The following is a 27,925-nucleotide window of genomic DNA, read 5'->3' as shown; positions in this document are numbered from 1 at the left end:
CAAGGGTGGTTCAACATTTGCAAATCAATCACTGTGAGAGAACAAATCAGTAAGAGAAGAGAGAAGAAACACAGGGTCCGCTCAGTGGATGCGGAAAAAGCATTTGACAAGATACAGCATCTGTTCCTGATTAAAATGCTTCAAAGTATAGGGATAGAGGGAACATTCCTCAACTTCATAAAATCTATCTCTGAAAAACCCACAGCAAATATCATCCTTCCAAAAAAAAAAAAAGGAAAGCTGTCGGGGAAAACCCGACAGCCTTCCTTTTGAGATCAGGAACACGACTAGGATGTCCACTCTCACCACTCTTGTTCAACATAGTACTAGAACTTCTAGTAACAGCAATTAGACAACAAAAAGAAATAAAAGGTATTCAAATTGGCAAAGAAGTAGTCAAACTTTCTTCTCAGATGACATGATACTTTATATGGAAAACCCAAAAGACTCCACCCCCAAACTACTAGAACTCATACAGCAATTCGGTATTATGGCAGGATATAAAATTTATGCACAGAAATCAGTTGCTTTCTTATACACTAACAATGAAAATATAAAAAAGGGAAGTTAGAGATCTGATTCCATTTACTATAGCACCAAGAACCATAAGATACCTGGGAATAAACCCAGCTAAAGAGGTAAAGGATCTGTACTCAAGGAACTACAAAACACTCATGAAAGAAATTGAAGAAGATGCAAAAAGATGGAAAAGGATTCCATGCTCATGGATTGGAAGAATAAACTTTGTTAAAATGTCTATACTGCCTAGAGCAATCTATACTTTCAATGAGATCCTGATCAAAATTCCACCGGCATTTTTCAAAGAGCTGGTGGAAACAATCCTAAAATTTGTATGGAGCCAGAAGAGACCACGAATTGCTAAGGAAATGTTGAAAAATAAAAACAAAACTGGGGGCATCGTTTTGCCTGATTTCAAGCTTTACTACAAAGCTGTGATCACCAAGACAGCATGGTATCGGCACAAAAACAGACACATATACCAGTGGAACAGAGTAGAGAGCCCAGATATGGACCTGCAACTGTATGGTCAACTGATCTTCGACAAAGCAGGAAAAGATACACAGTGGAAAAATGACAGTCTCTTCAATAAATGGTGCTGGGAAAATTGGACAGCTATATGTAGAAGAATGAACTTGACCATTCTCTTATACCATACACAAAGATGAATGAGATAGAAAACCATCATAGGTTCTCAGACAATGGAGTAAAATAATCTGGCTTACTTTCCAAAAATATATCTCTGCCTGAGGTGTTAAGAAGTGGCTGGGTGTGGTGCATAAACAATGAATTTTGGAGCACTGAAGAAAAATAAAATAAAATTAAATTAAAAAAAAGAAAAAAAGAAGTGGCTATAGGTAGGGGGCAAGGGTAGAATCAGAAGACTACTTAGGAGGTTATTTCAGTAGTAAAGGTAATTAATGATGATTACTAGGATAAGGGATCTTGCAGTGGAGGTAGTGAGCAGTGGTAGAATTCTGTTTGAAGAGTCAGTGGGATTTTCTGATCGACTGATTAAAGGATATGAAAGGAATCAAAAGATGATTCCAGGGTCCCTGGGTGGCTCAGTTGGCTAAGCAACTGCCTTCGGCTCAGGTCATGATCCCCGAGTCCTGGGATCGAGTCCCATATCAGGCTCCCAGCTCCATGGGAAGTATGTTTCTCCCTCTGGCCTCCCCTCTCATGCTCTCTCACTCTGTCTCTCTCTCTCAAATAAATGAATAAAATCTTAAAAAAAAAAAAGAAAAGATGATTCTAAAGTTATTGTCTTGTGAAAGAATGGATTTGCCATCAATAGAATGCTACTGATAGAGCAGCCTTGGGGATCAGGAAGGTAAAGACCTGGTTTGCATCTCTGGAACTATACAATTTGAGATATCTATTAGACATTCAAATAAATAAATATTAGACAGTTGAATATTCAAGTTTGGAGATTAGATGAGAAATCTGAGCTATATATTTAAACTCAGAAATTTCTTCAGTGTGTAACTGAGAACAATAACATGAGAGTAGGTAAGATCACCAATGAAGCAAATGTAGATAGAAAAGACTAAGTCTTGGGACACTACAAAACTTTATCTTTAACTTAATTTCAAACACATAGCTGGATATAAATGTAAAAATACTGAGGCAATAGATGCTAAATCCCTTTGGGAAGAAGATTAAAAAAATATTTTTTCCTCTTGTGATTGAGAAAAATAGCAGAAGTGGATAATGATGCCCTCGATGGAACCAGAAAACTCTTGATTACAGAGAGTGGTTTAAAAAAATGGGTGGGGGAGGCTGGGTGGCTCAGTCGGTTGAGCATGTGACTCTTGATCTCCTCTCAGGGCTTAGTCTCAGGGTCCTGAGTTCAAGCCCCAAATACCTTTTAGTATTGTTATAGATCATGACTACTTTTCTGGAGTTTCTAGATTACTGTTAACCTGAATAATCCATTCATTTAGAATCAGAAGGCCTAAGAAGATCATCTGAGTGACCTTAAAAGAAATATTCAACAGATAAAAATTCACTGCCCATTCTGTGCCATTCACTGGGCTAGACAGACCTTGACTTAAAGGATCTTACTGTCAATCGTGGAAGACACTAAATAGAGAGAGTTTCGAACTTTTTCTGGATTTTCTCATTCATTCATCTTTAATCAATCAATCTCCATATTCATTTCTCATTACTATATATTTTTAAAAATTTTATTAACATTAGAATGATTATATAATTGAACTGTTAACAGGTACTAAACTCCTTGTACACTATTTCATCTCTCTAATACTTCTTTGAATTAGTTACTACTATTACCTTCATTTTATGTAAGAAGTTGAAGCTCAGACATGGAAATTTGTTTATGTAAAGTCTCACAATGAATCAGCTACAGAGTATAGATTTGAACATGGATATGTCTGAGTCCAATTCCTTTTGATTTAAACCACTAGCTACTGCAAGATAATAAAGATGAATTGTTACAGACACGGCCTCATCTGCATTTTTTAAACTACATTTGTCATAAATTTACCTTCCTCAAATTCTATTGGTGTTTATGTAACAAATTTAAGGAAAATCTAGAAAATGCTCAGTGACCTGGGAATTCCATTGTTAAACAAAGTTGTCTCTTACACCTGGTCACCATTACGATGTTTGGTCTTTAGAAAAGGATAGTCCCCAGCACTTGGATGGCTCAGTTGGTTAAACGTCTGTCTTTGACTCAGGTCATAAACCTAGGGCCCTGGGATGGAGCTACCCTCAGGAGGGACCCTGCTTCTCCCTCTGACCCTCCCCCTGCTCATGAGTGTGCTCTCTCTCAAAGAAAGAAAGACAGAAAGAAAGAAAGAAAGAAAGAAAGAAAGAAAGAAAGAAAGAAAGAAGAAAAGGTAGTTCCCATAATACAAGCTTTGTTAGAAGGGTGAATGTGAAATAGTGCTTCCCTTGCCCCTGAATAGCTTTGTGATATTAGAAAAAATATTTTCAGACACATACATTCTTTGATAGGACATGTAACATTCCTCAGGGTCTTTTTTTTCCACTTAAAAATTCCTCTCCCTTTTACCTGGTTAACTTCTAAATTCACATTCATTGATTCCATTTCCTTCCAGAAGGTACCACCAAACTGCCAAGACCTGGTTAATTTTCTCTTCTCAATGCTCCTATAGTAATCCCTACTTCCTCTCATCCCAACACTTTCTTTCCTCCTTTGTTCCTTTCCTTTGTTTATTCATTCATTCTCTTATTTCCTTCTCTCTTGTATTCTTTCAGTGGACAAACATTAAATCAATTTCTACTATATGTGGGGCATACTTAATATATTACATTGAAATTGCCTTTTTATTAGTATGTTTGTCTGCCCAGGCCCTGAGATATTTGAGGGTAGGATCTGTGTCTCCATGATCACTGACTGTCTGGTGCCCAGTGCTATGTTTGCACCTGGTTAGAATTATTCACTCATGACTACTATCCTCTGTACCACCAGTGAACCTGGCATAGGTTCATTTGTAACATATAGCATAGGTAATACTTTCAATGCAATTATTTCTTTAAGTCAGCCCTCTTCTGTTATAGACAGTTGAGTCTATATAAATGAAAGTCAGGTACCTTCCATTTACATCTCTATCGATAGAACTTTGCACAGTTGACAACAGTGTAGCAACCTGATGAACTTTTGTTGAATGAATGATAGAATAACCAGATGGTATAACATCTGTTCTTATTCAAATTTCTACCTAACCTAGAAGCCAAGAAATTAGAGGTCACCATTTTTGAAAACCTGTTGTGTTTTTATTAACAGAAACTATTATAATGACAATGATAAAAATAAACCGATTTCTCAACTAAACTCATAACAGATCTCCCCTAAAGAATCAGAAGCAAATAATATTTAATACATGGCAAGGATCTTTTACCCCTTTCCTCAGCCAAACTGAATTGGAATAAACAGGAAGCATATTTTAAGCACATTTGAAATGAAAATATCACAGCAACTTGGAATAATTAACATGTGACCAGCTTGAAACCTGAATTTTTTTCTTTTCTGTAATTTCTGGATAATATGGGACTCCAAAATGTGATGGTGGAGAAAGGAAGGCAGTGTAGCATAAAACAGTGAAATCACAGTAGTTAGGCTTGATTTTCTACTAGTTTTGTCAGTTAGTCACTAGTTTGAACAATTTACAGAATCTTCCTGGGTCTTAATTAACTCAGTTATAAAATAGTAATATCTATCTCATAGGATTCAAAAGGGTAATGCTTAAGATAGTTATAATTTTTGGTAATGAAAGTCAGTCTTCCCTATATATTTTTTAAATGTACTTATTTTTTATAGGACAAAAAAAAAAAAAGGCCCAAGAAAAGTGGGACAAACCTAGGAACACAAATGAAGTAATTATTTGTAAGAAGAGAGTAAAACTGAAATGCAGGGAGTTATAAAACCTGAGTGGTTAGTCCCCTTGGAGCTCATCCTCCAATCCCTCCCAGGTTCCCACCAACTCCCTTTTGTTTGACTCTCCTCTTTTTTTCTTCCTAAATGAAGATACAAAGGTTCCAATCTCCAAAGCAATTAGGTAACTGGGGGAACCAAAGAAACTTCCTAGAGAATGTTCCTATTGACATTAAAATGTTGATATGCCCTGCCTTCTTTCTATTTTACAGCTCTGCCTTGAAAATAAATAAGATACATTTCCTCATAATTGAAAAGCAGGAAATCATTCTAACTTCCTGTCATAAAGCTTCACATTGAGTTACTTTCTGGAAAGTCATTTTGTTTTTGCTTTTTCCTTTCAGTTAGGTTTGTTTGAAGGTTGCCAGACTTGGCAAATCCACCTGAAAGTGTTTCCCATGGCTTTGGCTTTCAACAGAGGAGCCAAAGATCTGCTACTTTCAGCCCATCCCAAATTCTTTAACAGAAACAAATTAAAGATTCTTTCTAGGCAGTTTTTATATTTATCTGGTGGGGAATAGTGTGCAATGAAACAGTTGTCTTGGCAGAAGCTTTTAAGGAATTCTCTGAATACTGAACCCGAATTGTTGCTTTCCACTATTTTTTTCCTCCTTCCTTGCTCAAACCACATTAGACAGCAGTTGCATTCTTCTGTCAGGGAAACAATTACCTTCTCCTTTTGATTTTAATTCCTAACCAGATCTCTTCATTGCTCTTTTTTCCCCACCACATCGTCATAGTCTAAACCGCAAATAGCTTCACATTGTAATCTGCAAAATTTCATTACTGTGGTTTTTCTCTTATCCTCCTTTTAAAATCCCCATTTTAATCTTTATTTTTAAATTGTATCTTTCAGGATTCAATATTTGAATAGCTCAAGTAGTGTGAAGTATTTTCAGTTCTAATAATTGTAAACACACACAGAATTATAGAACAAACATAAAAAATCCAGGTTTGATAAATGGCAATATTTTGTCATACTTATCTCAAATCACACACACACAGCTTACAGACAAAATTAAAACCTCTTTTGTAACTCCCATCTGACTCCCTCCCTTCTCTCTCTGCAGATGAAGCCACTGTTCCGAAATCATGTTTTTAAAAAATATTCACTCTTTACATTGCAACTATTTGAATAATATTTATAGAGTAGTCCACCATGATTGCATTAACTTCCTTCAGTTTTTGGGCATTCCTGGAGGTGACAATTGCCTTGTTCCAAACTATTCTTTCCACTAGAACATAAACATCATAAGGGCAGAGAATTTTATGTTTTAGTCATGGAAATATTTTCAGCCCTTAGAACATTGCCTGGGGCAGAAGAAGTTCTAGGTACATATTTGTTGAACAAATGACTAAATGATTCAATAATTATTTTCAGTTTCCCTTAGAATAAACTTCAAATTACTTACCATGGCTCACAAAGCCCTCCAAGCATTGGCCTCTGCCTCACTTGCCCCACTCATTCCCTCCATCCCATAGTCTCTGTTCCTTTTAAATTCTTGTATTCTATGCCCCAAACTCTTCTCTCTCATTTTAGTTTGGTCAACTTCCACCTTTCCTTTAATTCTTGTATGACCAATGTTCATGGAAGAGGCAAACTTAAAACTCATCTAAGTTGCTTCCACTGATACAGGATCCTATGCCCTTGGGTGTTCTCTGGTGTTAACACTCAGCATTTCACTATCCTCTGTCAATATTTAGATGATCGTCTCTAAGAGGGCAGGGATTCCAGCTATCCTATTCCCTGCTAACACAGACATCGGAAGAGTGTTAGACAAAGAATAAAAACTTGCTGTCTCCATGAGAATAAGTTGGATTAGGGCCGTTGTGTTCTGCCCTCCCTCATCCTCCATTTTTAAATCTTTTTCTTCTTCTTCTTCCTGGTTTTCATGCCAGATTCTCTTTCTCACTTTTCCTCATCCTGGTTCCTGCCAATTTATGATAGCTATTAAGAATATAACTAGCTTTGGGGCGCCTAGGTGGCTCAGTGTGTTAAGCCTCTGCCTTCGGCTCAGGTCATGATCTCAGGGTCCTGGGATCAAGCCTCACATTGGGCTCTCTGCTCAGCGGGGAGCCTGCTTCCCTTTCTCTCTCTGCCTGCCTCTCTGTCTACTTGTGATCTCTCTCTGTCAAATAAATAAATAAATAAAATCTTAAAAAAAAAAAAGAAACTGGCTAGCTTAAAATTTATTTTAATGACCTAATTAGTAGAAATACATTCTCATAACATACTCCAATATTGTATGCATATATGTTTATACACACCTATGTGTGTGTGTTTATGAAAAAGTCACCCACAATCCCAGCACTCACAAACACCTTTTCCTACCAATGAGTCATCTACATTTCAACCATCTATCATATGAATAGACACAAATATACAGATATATGGATAAATATGTAGACAGATATTTTCTTTTAAAGATTTTTATTTATTTATTTATTTGACAGAGAGAGATCACAAGTAGACAGAGAGGCAGGCAGAGAGAGAGAGAGAGAGAGAGTGAGAGAGGGAAGCAGGCTCCTTGCTGAGCAGAGAGCCCGATGCGGGGACTCGATCCCAGGACCCTGAGATCATGACCTGAGCTGAAGGCAGCGGCTTAACCCACTGAGACACCCAGGCTCCCTGTAGACAGATATTAATGTCAGTTTATTGCCACTTTTTGTTGTTTTTCTGAACAATTATTCAATTGTTAGTTGGCTCATATCTTTTGACCATGCTACCATTCTTATAGAATTGGTATACAGGATTAAATAAATTAACACTTGTAAGATTTCAAACAGTTCCTGAAACATAGAAAGCATCATGTATGTGGTAGTTGCTATCTATTATCACAATGAGGGTACTGACCCAGAGGTGACCTGAGCTGTCATGTTATGGGGCTGCAGTAGAGTAACTACAAGCCAAGTGGGTGGAAGGAAGACTTAAAATATTCCCTGAAGCTAGCCTCAGGCATCTCTGTGGTGGCTTTGGAAGAGCTGAAGTCATCAGAGCAGTTTTCTGGCTAGAGAGCAGCCCCAAGGGATCTGCTACTTTGATTCAAAGTCAGTGAGACAGAGTCACAAACACCTATAGGCTACTTGGAAAAATGCCGTAGATCTCAATTAAAGGTTAAACTTCACATGATATCAATGCAGAGACCTTTCCAAGTTTGGCAGTTATTGCTCCCACCTTCTCCTCCCCTACTCCCACATACCCACCCACTCACATGTATGCATGCAGCCAAAGGAAAAGCCTCTCATTCTGCTTGAAAACCTCTACTGGCCCTACACTGATTACAGGATAAAGTCCAAACTCTTTAGTTAAAGCCTATTGTCACAGGATGGCCCTAATATGTACTTTCATCTTCATTGTTACACTCTCCACAATCTTCCTGCTGGTTGACATACATTGACTGAGTTTCTCCCCTGTGCTAGGCATCATGTCAGATGCTGGGAATGCAAATATGATTGAGATAGAGTTACATCCTTGGAAAACTAATGATTCAGTAGGAGAGGAAGATAAAAATAAAGGCCATTAAAATCCAGTTTGAAAACTGACCTAAAGAGGGAAGGAGAATTTGCTTTAGAAATACGGTATAGGGGACTTCTCAGTCTAAGTACATCAACAAAGAGTTCAGAGAGAAGGTGACATTTGAATAGCATAAGAAAGGATTGAGTCAGAATTACTCAAGTAAAGAAGAGTAAGTGCCTTCCAAGCAGAGAAGATAACACAGGTATGGACATAGAGGAATAAAATGGTATTGTGTATATATAATGTATTATAAACAGTCCTTGATGCTAGGAGGTAAAATGAGAGTTGCCAAGTGGTAGTGACTAGAATGAGAAAGGTTATAGAAGGGTGGAGATGAGAGGGAATTTTGTATGCCATGTTGAAAACCTTAGAATGTATCCAGTAGAGATACAAAAATTGCTAAGTGTTGAACAATGAAGTAAAAGGACAACTCTATTTTGGATACATTATCCAGCAGTAACATGAAAAGTAGACTTAGAGTTATGTGGCATACATTTGGGAATAGGGAAGTACATTGGGAAATTACTGCAATGCTCAGATGTGAGATGATGAGAACCTGGTCAAGGGAAGAGTTGTACAAATGGAAAGGAGGGGAGGGAATAAGAATATTTAGAAATTCAAATAGCCAGGCTTGACAAGTGAGTGGATATGGGTGGCCAGGCATAAAGGAGTCTAAGATGGTACACTTCATTTTGGTTAGGGCACCCAAGAGAATGGTGGTGCCATTTAAAGCCTTGATGTTGCACACACCTTCCAATATGAACCTCTTCACTTTTTAAAAAAAGTGAGTTGAAGATTATGCCTCAAGATTATACTTTTTTTTTTTTTTTTTTTTAAATCTCCCCACTGAGCAGAGAGCCTGACGCAGGGCTCGATCCCAGGACCCTAGGATCATGACCTGAGCCAAAGGCAGAGGCTTTAACCCACTGAGCCACCCAGGTGCCCCAAGATTATACTTCCTCCAACTCCCCATGTTAAGTATGCTCTCCTTCATTTTTCCATAGTACTTTGTTCATTCCTCATCTACCTGCAGCACAAGTATACTGTGTTGTTACTATTTATATGCTTTCCCTCCACTAGCTTTTAAGTTTCTTGAAAGCTTTTACTATATTTTGTTTTTCCAGCTCCTATTACATTTTCTGGCTCAAACCAAGGAGCTTGTTAAATTAATTAATTCATACCTGAAAATCTCAAAGACATGTCAAATTGATCTAAGACAAACCAAACTATTGATCTTTATCAAAGAATGCATTTATTTCTTCAGTCTTCAAGGCAGAAAATTTGGTACCTTTACATAATATCTACTGCAGCCAGTTCACTTGTATGTCTTGTCGATTCTACTTCAAAAGTGTATCTCCAACCTTCCAATGTGCTATTTAGTCCAGGACACCAAGAACCCCTGCCTGCAGTAGCCACCCAACCTGTATCCCTTTCTCCCACATTCCATCCCTCTCCAAATTATTCTCTTGGACAGCTACCAGAACTATATTTTTGAAAATATACATCCAGTCATGTTGGTTTTTTTTTTTCCTACTACACTCCCTGCAATGGTTTCTCATTACACTTCATACCAAACACTCAAATCCTAAACATGTTCTAGAAGGTTATATATGATCTAGTTTCTGCTACCTTTCTGATTGTCCCATTTGGTTACTCATACACAGACTGTGCTTTTCTCTCAGCCAGAAATGCCCTTCTCACCATGCTTAGCTAGCTATTTCTATTTCTTATTTAGGCCTCAACTAATTTCCACTTCTTCAAAGAAGAACTGCAAATTTAAATTATTTCTTCCCTAATGCTTTTATTTTTTAAATTCTTGTTCTTTTATTTCATATTAAACACAATTTGTGTGTGTGTGTACGCTGTAACTCATCCATTCAACTAAGTCTATTGAAGGCTTGTGTTCAGCGCTGAGTTGGCTCTGGGAATACCAGGATGTATGAGTATCAGAAAGCTGATGGTCTGATGGTGAAAACAGGACTCAAATACTATTAGAAGGCACGTGGATGTTTTATTTATTTATTTTTTAAAGGAAGTCTTCCATATAAATACTAGTCACTGAAGCAAAGTCATTAATGTGAACTGATCTCAAAAGGTCCAGGATCACAGGATTTGTAGAACCAGGCTTTTGGAATTGCTAATATGACTACCCTGGTTAAGCTCTCACCCTGTGAGGGATGGAGTTTAACACTGATTTTTATAGTCTCTCAGCTTCTAGGAGATCTATGTTAAATGTAAAACCACTACATGACCTGACATCCCACTCAATGGGTCCTCTGCCTGGACTGTTTTTTCTCTTACTTTTCTTGAAAACCAAATTGTATAGGTCCTTTCCTCATATTCCATGTCCACAAATCTTCCCTTTTATTATAATTGTACTAATATTTTTACCTTTTTGCCTCCCTTATTAACTTCTTTTTAAAAAAGATTTACTTATTTATTTGGGGAGGGGTAGATTCTCTACTGAGCATGGAACTCAGTGTAGGGTTCAGTCCAAGGAGCCCGAGATCATGAGGCAAAATCAAGAGTCAGCCGCTTAAATGACTGAGCCACCCAGGCACCCCCTTTTTAACTTCTTTAAGATAGATGTTAAGATAGATGTTAAGATAGATGCAGCTTTATTTCTTTATATTTATTTTAATGGTAGGCAAATAGGCATGTAACATATGCATTTAACAAATGTTTACTGAATAAATTGGAAGAAAAGATGAAGGGTATTATATTCTGTTTTTGTACTGTAAAAATTAGAAATAGCTATGAAATATAATCTTGATAACACAACGATGTATCCCTTTACATGTTTGTGAAATAACAAGAACCCAAACCAAAATAACACAAAAGCCAAACAGAGAAGACAAACAATAGTGGCAAAAACAAAACAAAACAAAACAAAAAAAAAAACAAGCAGAGATGAGTTTTACCTTGTGCTAACATTATTCAAAAACTCATTAGTTAGAGCTTCCGGGTTTAGACTAAGGAAAAGTATGAAGAGTATCAAAGTTTTAGACCAACTTCCACCCAACTCCATGCTACGTTTTTGCTCTTGGATATGTCTTTTTTAGTCTTTTCCTGGCTAACAGCTCTCCCACTCCACTTCAAATGATGGTTAACTGGGGCCCTGCTTAGGACCTTCTGGGAAAATCTGGAGAATGGGGTGAAAAAGTCCAGTAGAAAACCTAGGAATTCTGATCTACTTTGGGGGTGAAGGTGGGAATATTGACCAATCTCTTCCTGAGATGTTTTTATGATTAGCCCAGGCATTGGGAAGGCTTCTGTCACTAAGGGAATTCTTCATCACATGAACAAGACAACCAAGATGAGAAATACTTGGAGTTGTGACCCCATCCACCCATGTCTTTGTCCTTTTGCAGTTGATTTTGAGGTATGTACCCAAGCTGACAATGTGATACATGTACCTGTAAGGTCATCAGTGGGCCACGACCCCAGCTGGCATGCCTTGCAGGTGTACTCATCAAAGACATACTCATTTTCTTTACAAGGTGTACAGGTCCAACAACAGCTGACTTCCCCCTTCCGGATCACCTAAGGTAAATATTTAAAATTTTGATTATTTTTTTTGTATAGAGAAAAATCCAGCAATCTGTTATTCAAATATGCTGCTTTGCAAAACAGAAATGGCTTTCACATAAATTATTTCAAAAGATATCAGATAGACAGGATAAGTATTAATATTCTCATTTTATAATCACAGAAACAGAAGCTGAGTTTAAGTGATCAGTTCGCATCATAAAATTAGTTGGTGATAGGGTCTGGAATTAAATTAAATGCAAGTCTTTGGATACTTAGCTTTAGATATCTATATTTAATTAAGTGCCTGTGTTTGTGCTCATATATAAATACAGTCATTTACATATTTATGCGTGTAACTGAATTTTCCCCAGAGTCTGTGTCCATCTTTACCTGAAATTAAGAAATTTTACTCTGTGAATTTACCTTGACTTCCCTCCAGTAGTTGAATAATTGTTAGCAAAAAACATCATATACCTGCTACAGTTCAGAAATCTACCCATATCGATTAAAAAATCATTAAGAATTTCTACTGAATTAAGAGGTAGATCATGATTTTTTTTTTTTCTGGAGTTCATCTCTTGGTCTGTTTCTACTCAAAATCTGCATCAATAACTCACCGCTCATTCTTTCCTACTCTAGTAGCTTTGATTTGCTTGGGATGACAGTGGATAAGGTCTTTGAGGCTATTATATACCCTTCATCCATTAGATTTTTTTTAAGGCAATAGGAAATAATTGAAATAATTTAGCAGCTGAAGGAGTCCCAGATGTTATTCTTTAGAAATGTATGTCTTTTATTTTTTTCCACCACTGGTGCATGCATAGCCTCTGTGGAGTAGAGACAGCATTCATTAAACATTCCTATAAATAATTAAAACTGTGATTAATCACCAGCAATAACCAGACACAGCGATGATTATACCATAGATTCCTTGTCCTCCATGCTGACTCTATTACTGACAGTAACCATGTCTGGATACTGATAGCCAGATACCGTTGGAATCTGGCACCTCTTTCTTTACATTTTCTATCCCTTTTGTTGGCTCTTGACACTGCAAGCACACACGGAGAGAATGATGATGAAAGGGTCTGAATGGTCCTTTCTTTAAAGTAACCAGATAAGTGAGGCAGAATCACTAATTAGACCTGCTTAATCTATCTAAAGTATTCTTCATAATACTACTATTCATTGACTGTTTTCTGTATGCCGCATGCAGTTATCTCATTAAAACATTACAGGGGCTCTGTTTAAGGTGGTTGGTTTTATTTTGTTCTTTTTTTTTTTTTTTTTTTTTTTTTTTAATTTTTTTATTTTTTTCAGTATAACAGTATTCATTATTTTTGCACCACACCCAGTGCTCCATGCAATCCGTGCCCTCTACAATACCCACCACCTGGTGCCCCCAACCTCCCACCCCCCACCCCTTCAAAATTCTCAGATCGTTTTTCAGAGTCGATAGTCTCTCATGGTTTACCTCCCCTTCCAATTTCCCTCAACTCCCTTCTCCTCTCCATCTCCTCTTGTCCTCCATGCTATTTGTTATGCTCCACAAATAAGTGAAACCATATGATAATTGACTCTCTCTGCTTGACTTATTTCACTCAGCATAATCTCTTCCAGTCCCGTCCATGTTGCTACAAAACTTGGGGATTCATCCTTTCTTTCTTTCTTTCTTTTTTTTTTTTTTTTTTTTTTACAGCTTTATAAACATATATTTTTATCCCCAGGGGTACAGGTCTGCGAATCGCCAGGTTTACACACTTCACAACACTCACCATAGCACATACCCTCCCCGATATCCATAACCCCACCCCCTCTCCCAACCCCCTCCCCCCATCAACCCTCAGTTTGTTTTATTTTGTTCTTTTTTTTAAGGGAGAAAACTGAAGTATAGTGAGCTTACAATGGGCACCAGGTGATGTATGGAAGCACGGGATCACTATACTGCATACCTGAAACTAATATAACACTGTATGTATAACTAGCTGGAATTAAAATAAAACTTAAAAACAATATAGATAGGGTTCATGATATTTTGAAAGATGTAGTAGAGAGTCCTGGCCTTGAGAATCAAGAGGCGTTATGGTTCTAGTCTTTCTTGTCGCCACTAAATAAATAGTTGTGCAGCTTTGAACAGTCCCCCAGCTGACCCCAAGACCAATGCTTTTAAAATAATATCTAGCTGTATAGGCTTTCCTGAGGATTAAATAAAATAGCACAGTGATTTGTAAACTGTAGGACACTCTAAAAATGTTAGCTGTTTTATTTGTAATATGCATATAAATATATACATAGAGAAATAAATTTGATTTTAAGGTAACTTCAACCACACTTGGTAAAACTATTGTTGGACAATTACTAGCTTTGTAATGCAAGCAAGCATTTGAAATACCGAAGAATTCTCTTTCTTAGCAAGGCAGGGCATAGAAAAACAGTTGCATTTTTCTTTCTAAAAATATGCTCACTTCCATGCTTTAGTTTGCACTGGTGTGTAAATTTCAGGATTTTTTTCAGTTTTTTTTTTAAAACCAAAATAATCTCATTTCCTTTTCCAAGTAATTCCAATATTACAGGTTTTTTTTTTTTTTTTTTTTTAAATTCTGGTGACAGCTCTGTATGTCTGCTTCTGATCATTCAGAATTGATTTTTTTCACTTGATATGTATGTTCTGTTTCACATTGATTTTGAGTATAAGAAGTGATAATTCTGTTACATAGTGATTCCCATTCTTTTTGAAGACTGTGGAAGTAGTGATGCTTCCTTTATGAATAACCATATGTAACACATTTGAACCTTTGCCAGACCAAGTGTACTTCCATCGACACTGTTAACAAATCTGAACAATGGCATGAGGTGTTGACATCTTTAATGAATTTGCTCAATGACACCCTTAAACCATATTAAGAAAATGTTGTCAATTGTATATTTAGTGAAAAATGATATATGGTTAGGAAAATAAAATTTGGGATTAAAAAGACTAAATAAACATTACAGATTAACTAGTATTAAAAATATGATACTAGGGAGTCAAATTCTTCCATCATGTAAGTTATTCCCCATAGAATGGGATAGAAAAGTATGTATTAAAATATCTCCCAAATCAGCCATTCAGCATTTTGAAGTTATACGTTCAAGCTGTCTTGCTGTGAAAGGTCAAAACAAATAATGTCCAGGTGATAATTTACACAGGCTTTTCTTTCTGCATGAGGAAATGGAAATTACAAACAATCAATATTCTGAGTGAGTCTAAAAAGAATTTCACATACAGAGTGTAATTGCAAGATGATTGGGCAAGATGCAGACCGTCACTGAATATTAAGGGTTGGCAAACTTTTTCTGCAAGAGACCAGATAGTAAATACTTTTGGCTTTGTGGGCCAGATAGTCTCTATTGGAATTCAACTCTTCAACTCCATTCATTATAACATGAAAGCAGGCATAGACAATACATAAAGAAATGAGCATGGTGTACTTGAATAAAACTTTATTTTTAAAAAGATTTATTTATTTATTTGAGAGAGACAGAGAGAGAGAACATGGGCACATGAGTTGAGGGAGACAAAGGGAGAGAGAGAGAGAATCTCAAGCAGACTCCCCACTGAGCATGGCGTCCAATGTGGGCTTGATCCCAGGACCCCTGAGATCAGACCTGAGCTGAAATCAAGAGTCAGACACTTAACCAACTGAGCCACTCAGGCGCCCCTCAACAAAACTTAATTATAAAACCAGGCAGCAGACTGAATTTGGCACATGGATTGTGGTTTACTAACACTTGTTATGTACCATAACAAAACATACAGAAATTTTTAGCTATTCTATAAGCTACTGTGCCATTTAGCAGATACTAATAAATTTATATTTATCTTTATTTATCTTTCTTCTTTCTGGTTTTATGCTTATCAAATCTTCAGAACTACCTCTTAAAGATCTTACAATTAATACCGAATTACTTCAGTTTCATTTGTAATCATTGATGAATGAACACCTCAAATGTTCCAAACAGGGTAAACCCGAGGTTGACTGAAAAGAGTAAGTCCAACCTCTCTAGGTGTATACACTGCCTGAAATGTTGTACTGTAATATTTAAATAAGTATTTGATGCATAAATAATGGTGATATCATTTTCCTTCCCCTAGGTATTATACCCCAATAACTAAACTTACTGTTTTTATTATATCTTCATTCTTTCTTTTCTGACTTTTTATTTCCTGTAACTGTGGCCAGAACTTACTCAGTCTAAAAGTAACTTTTCAATGCCCTCAAGCTACCAGGACTGCCCCTTACCTGCTTCTTCTTGCTGCTCAGTTGCCCTTTTATCTTGTTTAAGATCCAAGTTCTATTTTCAGAAGGCTCCAGATGAAGGGCTAACTCCAATTTTCCTGTCTTTCCCTCAGTTCTTGTCTTCCTTGACCTCTCTCTTCCACTGATCACCACTTAACATAATAGTGTGCTCTCTCATTCTATCTCTCCCTGGCCTTGTTGTCTTTCACTCTACCTTTTCTTCTTGCTTTATGCTTTCAAAGCAGATCTTCAAGATCTATTCTTGGTCTACTTTTATTTTCTCTTTCAGGGTCAGTGACTGATCTACTTGAACAGCTCCAACTGCAGCTCTAGTCAGTTAACTTCTAAATCTGTATCTTCAGCCTTCTCATTGTTGTAGACCAATGTTTCTATCATTGGCTAGATATCTCAAGTTTATTGATATAAACTAGCCCATTATTTTTCTCTAAAACCATTCCCATTTTTCTATGCTTGATAATGACACTTTCTAGTTACTAAGATGAAATGGTGATTGATTGTCATAGACTTTTTTTTCTTCTCCAACACTACATGCAATTGGTATCCAGGGCTGACTGAGAATACCTGTCTATATAATATTTCTCTCAAACATCTCCCCTGCTCCCTCTCCATTCTCACTGCTCCCTCCATAATCCAAGCTTCTTGTCACCATTATCACAATGTCCTTACTTGTCTCTTCTTTCTCTATTTATGTTTCATAGCTACTCATACCTCTCACCTACTATAGTCTAGCTTATCTCAACATCTTTGTGAAGATTACTCTGACTCCTGGTTAATAAAAATTAAGTTCAACCTGCTTAGTATGACATTCAAAACTCTCCACAAATATGGCTTCAGTCTATCATTTTGACTTTTTCTTTAATAATGACTATTTAAAGCAATGAACCCTAGATTATTCAGTTATTCCAGAACAATCTTCAATAGACTACTTCTGTATTTTTCCTATTACTGTTCCTTCTATATAAGTGATCATTTTTCCACATCTCTCCCTGAAATCATATCAGTTCTTCATGGTCTGATATTTTACTCAGAATAAACCTTTTCCTTTATTTTATATGAACTTATATATGTGTTTTTTTTCTTTCTTAATGAAGTCATTGCATTTTATATGATGTTGCTTATTTGTGCCCACTTTTCCCTCAGCTAGACTATAAATCTTCTGGCAGTGAATGTGTGTTACTTATTTTTGCCCCATTGATATAAACTATTACATTAGCAGGAGTCTGATAAATATTTGTTAAGTTAATTAGAAATTAATGTGGTTTCCAACTGTGAACTATTTATCCCCAGGAAACACGTCTTTAAAAGGCTTACATGAGTATAAAGGGTGTGGGGAAGCATGACTCAACAACTGGTTCAATCAGTCTGACTATTAAGATTATTGTGGGTCATACTATCAGGAGGAATTAAGGAGAGAAAAGTAAACAAAACAAAAACACCCCCCAAACCCCACAAAACACAATTTCTGACATTAGAAGCTTATAATGTAAAAAAGCAAATATCTAAATGTGTTAGAAATAGCCAGTAATGGGGCACCTGGGTGGCCCAGTTGGTTGAGTGTCCAACTCCTGGTTTCTGCTCAGGTCATGATCTCAGTGTTGTGAGATTGAATCCTGTGTCAGGCTCCATGCTCAGTGCAGAGTCTTCTTGGGATTCTTTCCCTCTTCCTCTCCCTCTGCTCTTCCAACCTCCCTCCACTGCATGCACACCCATACATGCATTCTCTCTCAAATAAATAAATCTTTTTTTAAAAGAAATAACCAATGATAGTGAACACTTTTGAATTTATGACAAAAATTTAAAAAAAGACTCCATTTTACCTTTATCTGGCCTTTCTCACATGGTTCACTGCACACGGATCTAATGATGTTGTTTTTCTTGGACCATACTTCATCATCATCCATTTTTAATTCTCCATTGTCCCAGCTTCCAACATTGATATAATCAAAATAATCTTTTCCCATTTCCTTGAAATTCATTATTTCATACCTTAGGAACAAGAATATAATGATAAGTCAGCTAATGATATAAGTTTTCAGTGATGAAAAAGCAATAGATTTCATTTCCCAAAAATGTATCTACTGTCATATTAGTGACACTGGAATTTTCCATGATACTAAGCTGAGAATAACAAAAAAGCCTGTTTGCTTCACTTTCTCTTAAGAGACTTTTTTTTTCTTTTTACAATCAAGCTTATACCTGAAATAGAAGATAATCCCATGTGAGAAGGTGACTTGACCTCAGCAGGATGAAAGACAGTTTTGAAATAACTTCAAGAAGTTTAAACAAGTACTACTGTTAGGCTTCTAAAAAAGGTAGAAAGGTTTTGTTTTTTTTTTTTTAATCTCCACTCAAATAAAATGACAAAATTTTCCTTTACTAACCAAGTAAGAAATTTGGTAAACCTCTAATCTTGTCTTCAGCTTTAAGGAATGTGGATATAATCTGGATAGGGCCTGATCTTACTTTTCCTTTTATCAACAGCAAAACTTATTATATAAAAGATACTTTCAGGAATGATGTTTACAGTAAGTCTGAAAAGAATTTATGAGGTTGGAAGATGACAGCAGAGTAGGAGGATCCTAGACTCATCTTGCCCCTCAAGTACAATTAGATAACTATCAAATCATCTTAAATACCCTAGAAATCAATCTGAAGACTGGCAGAAGAAATTCCACAACTAAAGATAAAAGGTAGGAAGCATGGAGACTCAGTTTGGGAGAAAGAGGTTATGGCTGCTGTGGTGAGGAGGCAGCCACTGTTGCAGAGAAGGGTGAGAGACAGACTAACACACAGGGGACTGCATGAGGAAAACAAATCCCCATACCAATGGACTTGAAGGGTAAGAAGGCATGAATTTCATGAGTTCTTGCAAAGGGTGGGGTTTAAAGCTTAACGTTCTAAAGATCAGTGGGCTTGGGCCCAGGAGAACCTGAAGGATACTGGGGCTACTCTTGTAGAAGAGGCAGGTAAATAACCTGCAGACATGCAGCATGGAATCAGATAGCTGAAGAGTGTCTGAGGCACAGAGTGGTGAGGTTATCTGCTCATTTTGGAGCATGTCTTAAAGAAGCACCATTCACAGAGAGACTCCATGAGGAATGAAGGAAATGGGAAGTGCCATTTCCCTGCACTGCCCTTCAGCATAAACACAGAGCTACCTGTGGTAACCAGCCCAACATGGACCACTCATTACCTAACTTTCTTAAGAAACTCCGACCCATGCTTCAGTGCAACTGCCCTTCCCAGTCAGTCTTGCCTAAATCCCAGCATGACAGGCCACTTCCTCAAGAAGACTGGACAAAACCCCAGCTCATACCACATCTCCCAATGCAGGACTTTTTTGATAATTTGATAATTGACTTTTTCTGCTTGACTTATTTCACTCAGCATAATCTCTTCCAGTCCCATTCATGTTGATGTAAATTTGGGTATTCATCCTTTCTGATGGCTGAGTAATATTCCATTGTATATATGGACCACATCTTCTTTATTCATTTGTCTGTTGAAGGGCATCTTGGTTCTTTCCACAGTTTGGCAACCCTGGCCATTGCTGCTATGAATATTGGGGTACAGATGGCCCTTCTTTTCACTACATCTGTATCTTTGGGGTAAATACCCAGTAGTGCAATTGCTGGGTCATAGGGTAGCTCTATTTTTAAATTTTTGAGGAATTGCCACACTGTTTTCCAAAGTGGCTACACCAACTTGCATTTCCACGATCAGTGTAAGAGTGTTCCCCTTTCTTTACATTAAAGGGGAGTGTTTAAGTGGAAAACACAGCTAAAGGTGAAAGTATAATGGAAACACAAAAGAAGTAAAAATTAATATTCCCATAAAAATCAGTCAAGGAACTCACAAAATAAAAGGATGTACAATATAATAACATATATCTATCTAAAAATGGATTCAATCTTAAATGGACCATCGACTCGATATAGACTGCTATATGAAGAAGAGGTTATATACAAACCTAATGGTGACCATATATCAAAAACCACTAATAAATATGCAAAGAATAAAAGAAAAGAAATCCAAATATATCTCTAAAGAAAATCAGCAAAACATAAAAGAAAGAAAAGAAAAAGGAAAATTTTCAGAAACAACCACAAAACAAATAATAAAATAACAATAAGTACATATCTATCAATAACTACTTTAAATGTAAATGGAGTAAATGCTCAAATCAAAAAACATAGGGTGACAGAAGGGATAAAAAACAAGACCCATCTATCTTCTGCCTACAAGGGATTCCTTTTAGAGCTAAAAACATCTGAAGATTGAAAGTGAGGGGATGGAGAAATATTTATTATGCAAATTGATGTCAAAGGAAAGCTGGAATAGCTAATACTTATCTCTGACGAAATAGACTTTAAAACACAGACTATAAAAAGGACAAAGGGGACATATAATAATAAACGTACACCCAACATAGGAGCACCCAAATACATAAAACAGTTACTAACAAATATAAAAAACTAATCTATAATAATACAATAATAGTAGGGGACTTTAACACCACACTTTCAACAAGAAAATCAACAAGGAAACAATAGTTTTATATGACACACTGGAGCAGATGGATTTAACAGATGTATTCAGAACCTTCCATCCTAAACAGCAGAATACAAATTCTTTTTTAAGTGCACCAGGAACATTCTCCGGAATAGATCACATATTAGCCCACAAAACAAACCTCAACAAATTCAAGAAAATCAAAGTCATACCATGCATCTTTTCTGACCACAACACTATGAAACCAGAAGACGATTACAACAAAAAGCTTGGAAAGACTATAAATACATGGAGGTTAAATAACATGCTACTAGAAAATGAATGGTTCAATCAGGACATAAGAGAAAGAATAAAAAAAAATATGGAAACAAATGAAAACGAAAACACAACAGTCTAAATCCTTTGGGATGCAGCAGAAGCAGTTCTAAGAGGGAATAGCCATATAGGCCTCCCTCAATAAGCCAGGAAAGCCTCAAATAAACAACCTTACACTGAAAGGAACTAGAAGAAGAACAAACAAAACCTAAAACCAGCAGAAGGAAGGAAATAATAAAGATTAGAGCATAAATAAATGATATGGAAACTAAAAAAAAAAAAAAACCCACAAAAAAGAAATCAATAACAACAACAACAACAACAAACAAATTAATGAAAGCAGGACCTGGTTTTTTGAAAACAATTAGTAATATTAATAAACCTCTACCCGAATTTATCAAGGAAAAAAAGAGAAAGAACTCAAATAAATAAATTCATAAGTGAGAGAGGAGAAATAAAAACCAACACACAAGAATGCAAATAATTTTAAGGCCATATTAAGAAAACTATATGCCAATAAAATGGACAACCTAGAAGAAATGGGTAAATTTCTAGAAACATATAAGCTACTAAAACTGAAGCAGGAAGAAATACAAAATTTGAACAGATCAATAACCAACAGAAAAAGTGAATCAGAAATCAAAAAGTCCCAACAAAGAAAAGCAGAACCAGATGGCTTCATTGACAAATTCTACCAAACACTTCAAGAAGACTTAATACCTATTCTTCTCAAACTATTCAAAAAAAAAGAATAGGAAGGAAAACTTCCAAACTCATTCTATGAGGCCAGCATTACTCTAATACCAAAACCAGATAAAGAAACCACTAAAAAAGAGAAGTACAGGTCAATATCCCTGATGCACATAGATGTAAAAATTCTCAACAAAACACTAGCAAACCAGATTCAACAATATAGTAAAAAAATCATTCACCATGATCAAATGGGATAATTCTGGATTGCAAAATTGGTTCAATATTCCCAAATCAATCAATGTGATATATCATGTCAATAAGAGAAAGGATAAAAACCATATAATCATTTCAATAGATGCTGAAAAGGCTTTTGTCAAAGTACAACATCCATTTATGATAAAAACCCTCAGCAAGGTAGCTTTAGAGGGAACATACCTCAACATGATACAGACCATATATGAAAAATCAATAGCTATCATCATCCTTAATGGGGAAAAACTGAGAATTTTCCCCCTAAGATTAGGAGCAAGACAAGTATGTTCACACTTAACACTTTTTAAAAAGAATTTTATTTGGGTTGTCTTGATGGCTTAGTTAGTTGAGCATCTGACTCTTGGTTTCAGCTCAGGTCATGATCTGGCAGCAGGATGGAGACCTGCAATCAGCTCTGCATACAGGCAAGTCTCGTGGAGGTTCTCTCCCACCCCCATCTCCCTCACCTGACCCCTCCCTTCTACACACTCTAGCATGCTCTTTAAATAATAAATAAATACATAAATAAATAAGATCTTTAACTAAAAATTAAAACATTTTTTTCTAACCAATCTCTTACACCCAACATGGGACTCAAACTCATGGTCCCAAGATTAAGAGCCACATGTTTTACCAACTGAGCCGGCCAAGCACCCCACATGACTTTTGTTCAGCATAGTACTGGAAGTCCTAACTACAGCAATCAGACAACATAATAAAACAACAACAACAAGGCATCCAAATCGGTAAGGTGGAAGTAAAACTTTTACTATTTGCAAATGACATCATACTATATAAAGAAAATGCAAAACATTCTACCAAGAAACAGCTAGAACTGATAAGCAAATTCAGTAGAGTCATAGGATGCAAAATCAATGTACAGAAATCTGCTGCATATCTATGCCAATAAGGAAGCAGCAGAAAGAGAAATTAAGAAAACAATCCCATTTACAATGGCACCAACATAATAACATACCTAGGAATAAACCTAACAAAGAATTTAAAGACCTTTACTCTGAAAAGTATAAAACACTGATGAAAGTAATTGAAGAGGACACAAAGAGATGGAAAAACTTTCCATATTCATGGGCTGGAAGAACAAATACGTTTAAAATGTCTATACTACTGAAAGCAATGTATACATTTAATGCAATCTCTATCAAAATACCAACAGCATTTTTCACATAGCTAGAACAAACAATGCTAAAATTTATATGAACCACAAAAGACCCAAAACAGCCAAAGCAACCTTGGAAAAGCAAAGCAAGTTGGATGTATCAAAATTTTGGACTTTAAGTTATATGAAAAAGCTGTATTGACCATGACAGTATGGTGGTAGCATAAAAATAGACACAGAGATCAACATAATAGAATAGAAAACCCAGAAATAAACCCACAACTATATGGTCAATTAATCTTCATAAAACCAGGAAAGAATATCCAATGGAGAAAAGACATTCTTTTCAGCAAGTAGTGCTGGGAAAACTGGACAGCAATATGCAAAAGAATGAAACAGAACCACTTTCTTTTACCGTTCAGAAAAATAAACTCAAAGTGGATTAAAGACCTAAACATGAGACCCGAAACCATAAAAATCCTTGAAGAGGGGACAGGCAGTAATTTCTCTGACATCAGTCATAACAACAGTCTTCTACATACGTCTCCTGAGGCAAGGGAAACAAAAGCAAAAGCAAACTGTTGGGACTTCATCAAAATGAAAATCTTCTGCACAGTGAAGGAAACAATCAACAAAACCAAAAGGCAACCTTTTGGGAGAAGATGGGAGAAGATATCTGCAAGTGACATATCTTATGAAGGACTGGCATCTAAAATATATAAAGAACTTATAAAAGTCAACACCAAGTAAACAAATAATCCAATGAAAAAGTGGCAAAAGACATGAAAAGACATTTCTTCAAAGAAGACATTTAGACAGCTAACAGACACATGAAAAGATGTTCATCATCACTTGCCATCAGGGAAATGCAAATCAAAACTACAATGCAATATCACATCACACCTGTCAGAGTGGCTAAAATCAACAACGCAAGAAACAACAGGTGTTGGCAAGGGTGTGGAGAAAGGCGAGCTCTTGTGCACTATTGGTGGGAATGTGAACTGCTGCAGCCACACTGGAAAATAGTATGGTGGCTCCTTGAAAGGTTAAAAACAGAAGCGTCCTAAGATGCAGCAATCACACTACTGAGTATTTATCCAAAGGGAAAAAAAACACACTAATTCAAAGGGCTACATGCACCCTTATGTCTGTAGCAGCATTATTTACAATAATGGATATTGCAGATATAGAAGCAGCCCAAATGTCCATTGATTATATTGATTGGTAAATGGATAAAGTTTAATGTGTTTGTGTGTGTGTGTGTGTGTGTGTGTGTGTGTGTGTATGACACATACACACACTGGAATATTATTCAACCATAAAAAAGAACAAAATCTTGCCATTTGCAATGACATGGATGGAGATAGTATAATGCTAAGTGAAGTAAATCAGTCAGTGAAAGACAAATACCACATGATTTCACTCAAATGTGGAATTTAAGAAACAAAACAACTAGCAAAGGGAAAAAAGGGAGAGAGGGAGATATAAATCAAGAAACAGTTATAGAGAACAAACTGATGGTTACCAAAGGAGAGATGGGTTGGGGGGTGGGTGATTTAGGTGATGGGGATTGAGGAGTGCACCTGTTGTGATGAGCACTGGGTGATGTATGGAATTATTGTTACTATACTGTACACCTGAAACTAATATAACACTGTATGTTAATTAACTGGAATAAAATAAAATAAAATAAGTCTGAAAATAGTTTCTAAAGCCCTCATGCAATGTAAAAATACTGGAAGATAATAATACCTTGTGAGTTCTCAGCTTTATTAGCTATTGTTCTCATTTTGAGTATGGGGATAGAGATGTAAAGAGGAAAAATTAATGCTCTTATTTGTAAGATTTTTCTTGTGTGCAAGAACATTTCCAGAGAAGCATTTTTGAGATAATTTCCAGGACAGTGGATTGGCAATACCATCACTATCAGTTCCTGTAGACATAAATATGGGTATGTTTTAGGTACACAATGTCTTCATGTAGAAACCTATGCTTTTACCTCCCAGGATTTATAGGATTGACAGATGGGCTTTGATAAATGCCCCCTCCGTCTTTTTTTTTTTTTTTTTTTAAGATTTTTTATTTATTTATTTGACAGAGAGAGAGATCACAAGTAGACTGAGAGGCAGGCAGAGAGAGAGAGAGAGAGAGAGGGAAGCAGGCTTCTTGCTGAGCAGAGAGCCCGATGCGGGACTCGATCCCAGGACCCTGAGATCATGACCTGAGTGGAAGGCAGCGGCTTAACCCACTGAGCCACCCAGGCGCCCCGCCCCCTCCGTCTTTACATGTTCAGCATAGTTAGCTATCTGGAAATTGACACGGATGGAAAACTTTCTAGCTTTTGGGTTCCAGTGACCAGATTACCATATTCAGACCAATGCTCAGTAAGGAAATGTTAAGAAAAAATCTGACATAGTATTTTTGGATCTACACCATAAAATGATACCATTCTGTTTTTACTCCCAATCACAATATTTTACAGTAGTGTCTTTTTCAGAACGTTAATTCATTCTTAAATTGTGTTAGCTCTTCAGTAGCGTAAGGATCATCCTAAAATGTTTTATTTGCAGTAAGTAACAATTTTGAGTAGATATCTCAAGTTCACTTCTAAACCCAAAATACCAGTCTACAGGATACATAACTGAGTCCTAAACCTTCCCACTTTATCACACTTTCCAATGGCTACTATGCATACAATGAGTTGAGATATTCAAAAATAGAACACTAATGCTAAAAAAGAAACTTATATATATGTCACTGACTACTTCAAATATATGGGCTCCTGAGACTTTCAAAAGAACTCTGTGTGAGCCAATAAAGACTCTGTGAGCAAATAAAAGCTTTGAACTTTCTAGGCTGGGAAAAAGAAAGAATTATTGGTGTCAGCAAGCTTCTTTCTTTGCTGCTGCTGATTTGAAGGGCTGTGGAAGTTTCACTGCTCACGCCAAAGAAGCCCTCATGCCACTCCTACCCATCTTTAACTCTCGCAAGGTCTACTCATACTCTGAATTTTATAGATAATGGAACCGAAGCTTGGTGAGGTCATTGAATGGTACCATATTGTGGAGTGTGCAAGTGACAGAGCGAAGAGAAAATCAGCCTTTAGACTTCCAGTCCAATGTTCTCCGTTAGACTGCTCTGTATCTATCTGACAAAGTGAGGAATCAACTTTCATTGCTCCTTGATTGCAGAGCTGTTTTATGTACGAGAAACGGTAAAATGTGGAGAGATCCAATTTTTGCAAAATAAATATGAAAACTGTATAGAGTGGAAAATGTTATATTTGACAGGAAGGGATTTCAAGAAAAGTTAAACCTTAATTTTGGTTCAAACCTGTCAACCTGTTTTAACTGTGTTAGAGGTAATGAATCCTCCTCAGGGAATTAGCCTTTAGATCTCTGGTAATTATCTCTTATCTACAAGAGAAATACCGAGATGGTATCACTAGTCATTCTGTCAGTGAAATTATAACACTGCTGTAAAAAATCTCTGGTCACTGTACATTAGAAAAAGAAACAGATAAAAATAATTCCCCATTAAAAGATTTCTCCCTTCACTTGTCAATTGGTATGAATCCTTTCAATTTTCAGAGATGGGATATAGATTTTATTCTCCATCATAAGTGAGAGAAAGTGAGTGTTGAAAAATACTCTTAGATTCATAAGTGAGAGAAAGTGAGTGTTGAAAAATACTCTTAGATTTTAAGTAAAAATTTTTTTTTTAAAGATTTTATTTATTTATTTGACAGACAGAGATCACAAGTAGGCAGAGAGGCAGGCAGAGAGAGGGGGGGAAGCAGGCTCACTGCCGAGCAGAGAGCCCGATGCGGGGCTCGATCCCAGGACCCTGAGATCATGACCTGAGCTGAAGGCAGAGGCTTAACCCACTGAGCCACCCAGGCACCCCAGATTTTAAGTAAAAATTAAAACACATAATGGCTTCCTGTAGTTGTTTCCCATTATTTTTTCTCACTGTCTTGCTCTCTTGCTCTCTTTCACTGAGCCTCCCTGTTTTCTACATCTTTCTGCTCTTGAAACTTCCTTCTCAACACTGTGTGATATGTGTGACCTGTCTTCTGTAATATCTCTCTTTCTCCTTTCTCTTTGCCTCTCCTTGTATCTCTTCCTTAACTGGCCATAGTTCAGAGTCAAAATATACTGAAATTTTTTAAAAATGAATTTTATATGGCATTCAAACCAAAATAAAATAGATAAAATCTGTTTTAACCCAAAAGAAAAAAAAAGTCCTATTAAAGCACTAAATAGAAACTAGAGGCAGGCAGGTTTCAGTTTAGCAGAACTAAAGAACTTTCTAAGTGGTTAAACTCTCTGAAAATTAGAATAGGCTTCCTTCCTCAGAAGATAATGAGTTTTTGTTTTGTTTTGTTTTATTTTTATCCCAGGGAGCTGAAGCAATATGTAGCAATGAGGGGGAGGGGCTATGCAGAAGTTTAGATTTATATAGCTCTTAAAATCCTCTCAGTCGATAATTCTAATGCTTAGGGGTGTGTGTGTGTGTGTGTGTTTTAAAGTTTGATTCTTAAATGTGTGATAAATTGTCTGTTGGTCAAGAAAATAGACACTTCAAGCACCAGTCCACGCAACAAAACAATTATAAAGATCCGTGTCTTTGGGGTTGGATTATTGGAGATTAAAGAGAAAGCACAAGGTGGCTTTGACAAGTCCTTTAATGGTAACTAATAATGAAATCCTTTTCCAGGATACACGTAGAACCATTTCATGTGT

General features: G+C 36.5%; 1 protein-coding gene across 3 annotated transcripts in view; it reads right to left on the bottom strand.

Moving 5' to 3' along the window:
- GRM5 (glutamate metabotropic receptor 5) overlaps positions 1-27,925 on the bottom strand; it is a 704,461-nt gene that overhangs the window by 69,785 nt on the left and 606,751 nt on the right. For all 3 annotated transcript variants that reach the window (XM_047692184.1, XM_047692186.1, XM_047692185.1), the window contains 2 exons: positions 18,109-18,277; positions 11,876-12,002 (listed from right to left, as the gene is read on the bottom strand). In XM_047692184.1, the coding sequence (XP_047548140.1) occupies positions 11,876-12,002; positions 18,109-18,277 (296 nt within the window). The remainder of the gene's footprint in view (positions 1-11,875; positions 12,003-18,108; positions 18,278-27,925) is intronic.

Source organism: Lutra lutra, chromosome 10, assembly GCF_902655055.1.
Source record: "Lutra lutra chromosome 10, mLutLut1.2, whole genome shotgun sequence".
Classification (NCBI taxonomy): Eukaryota; Metazoa; Chordata; class Mammalia; order Carnivora; family Mustelidae; genus Lutra; species Lutra lutra.
The sequence above is the reverse complement of the archived record's forward strand: the minus strand, read 5'-3'. Positions and strand labels throughout refer to the sequence as shown.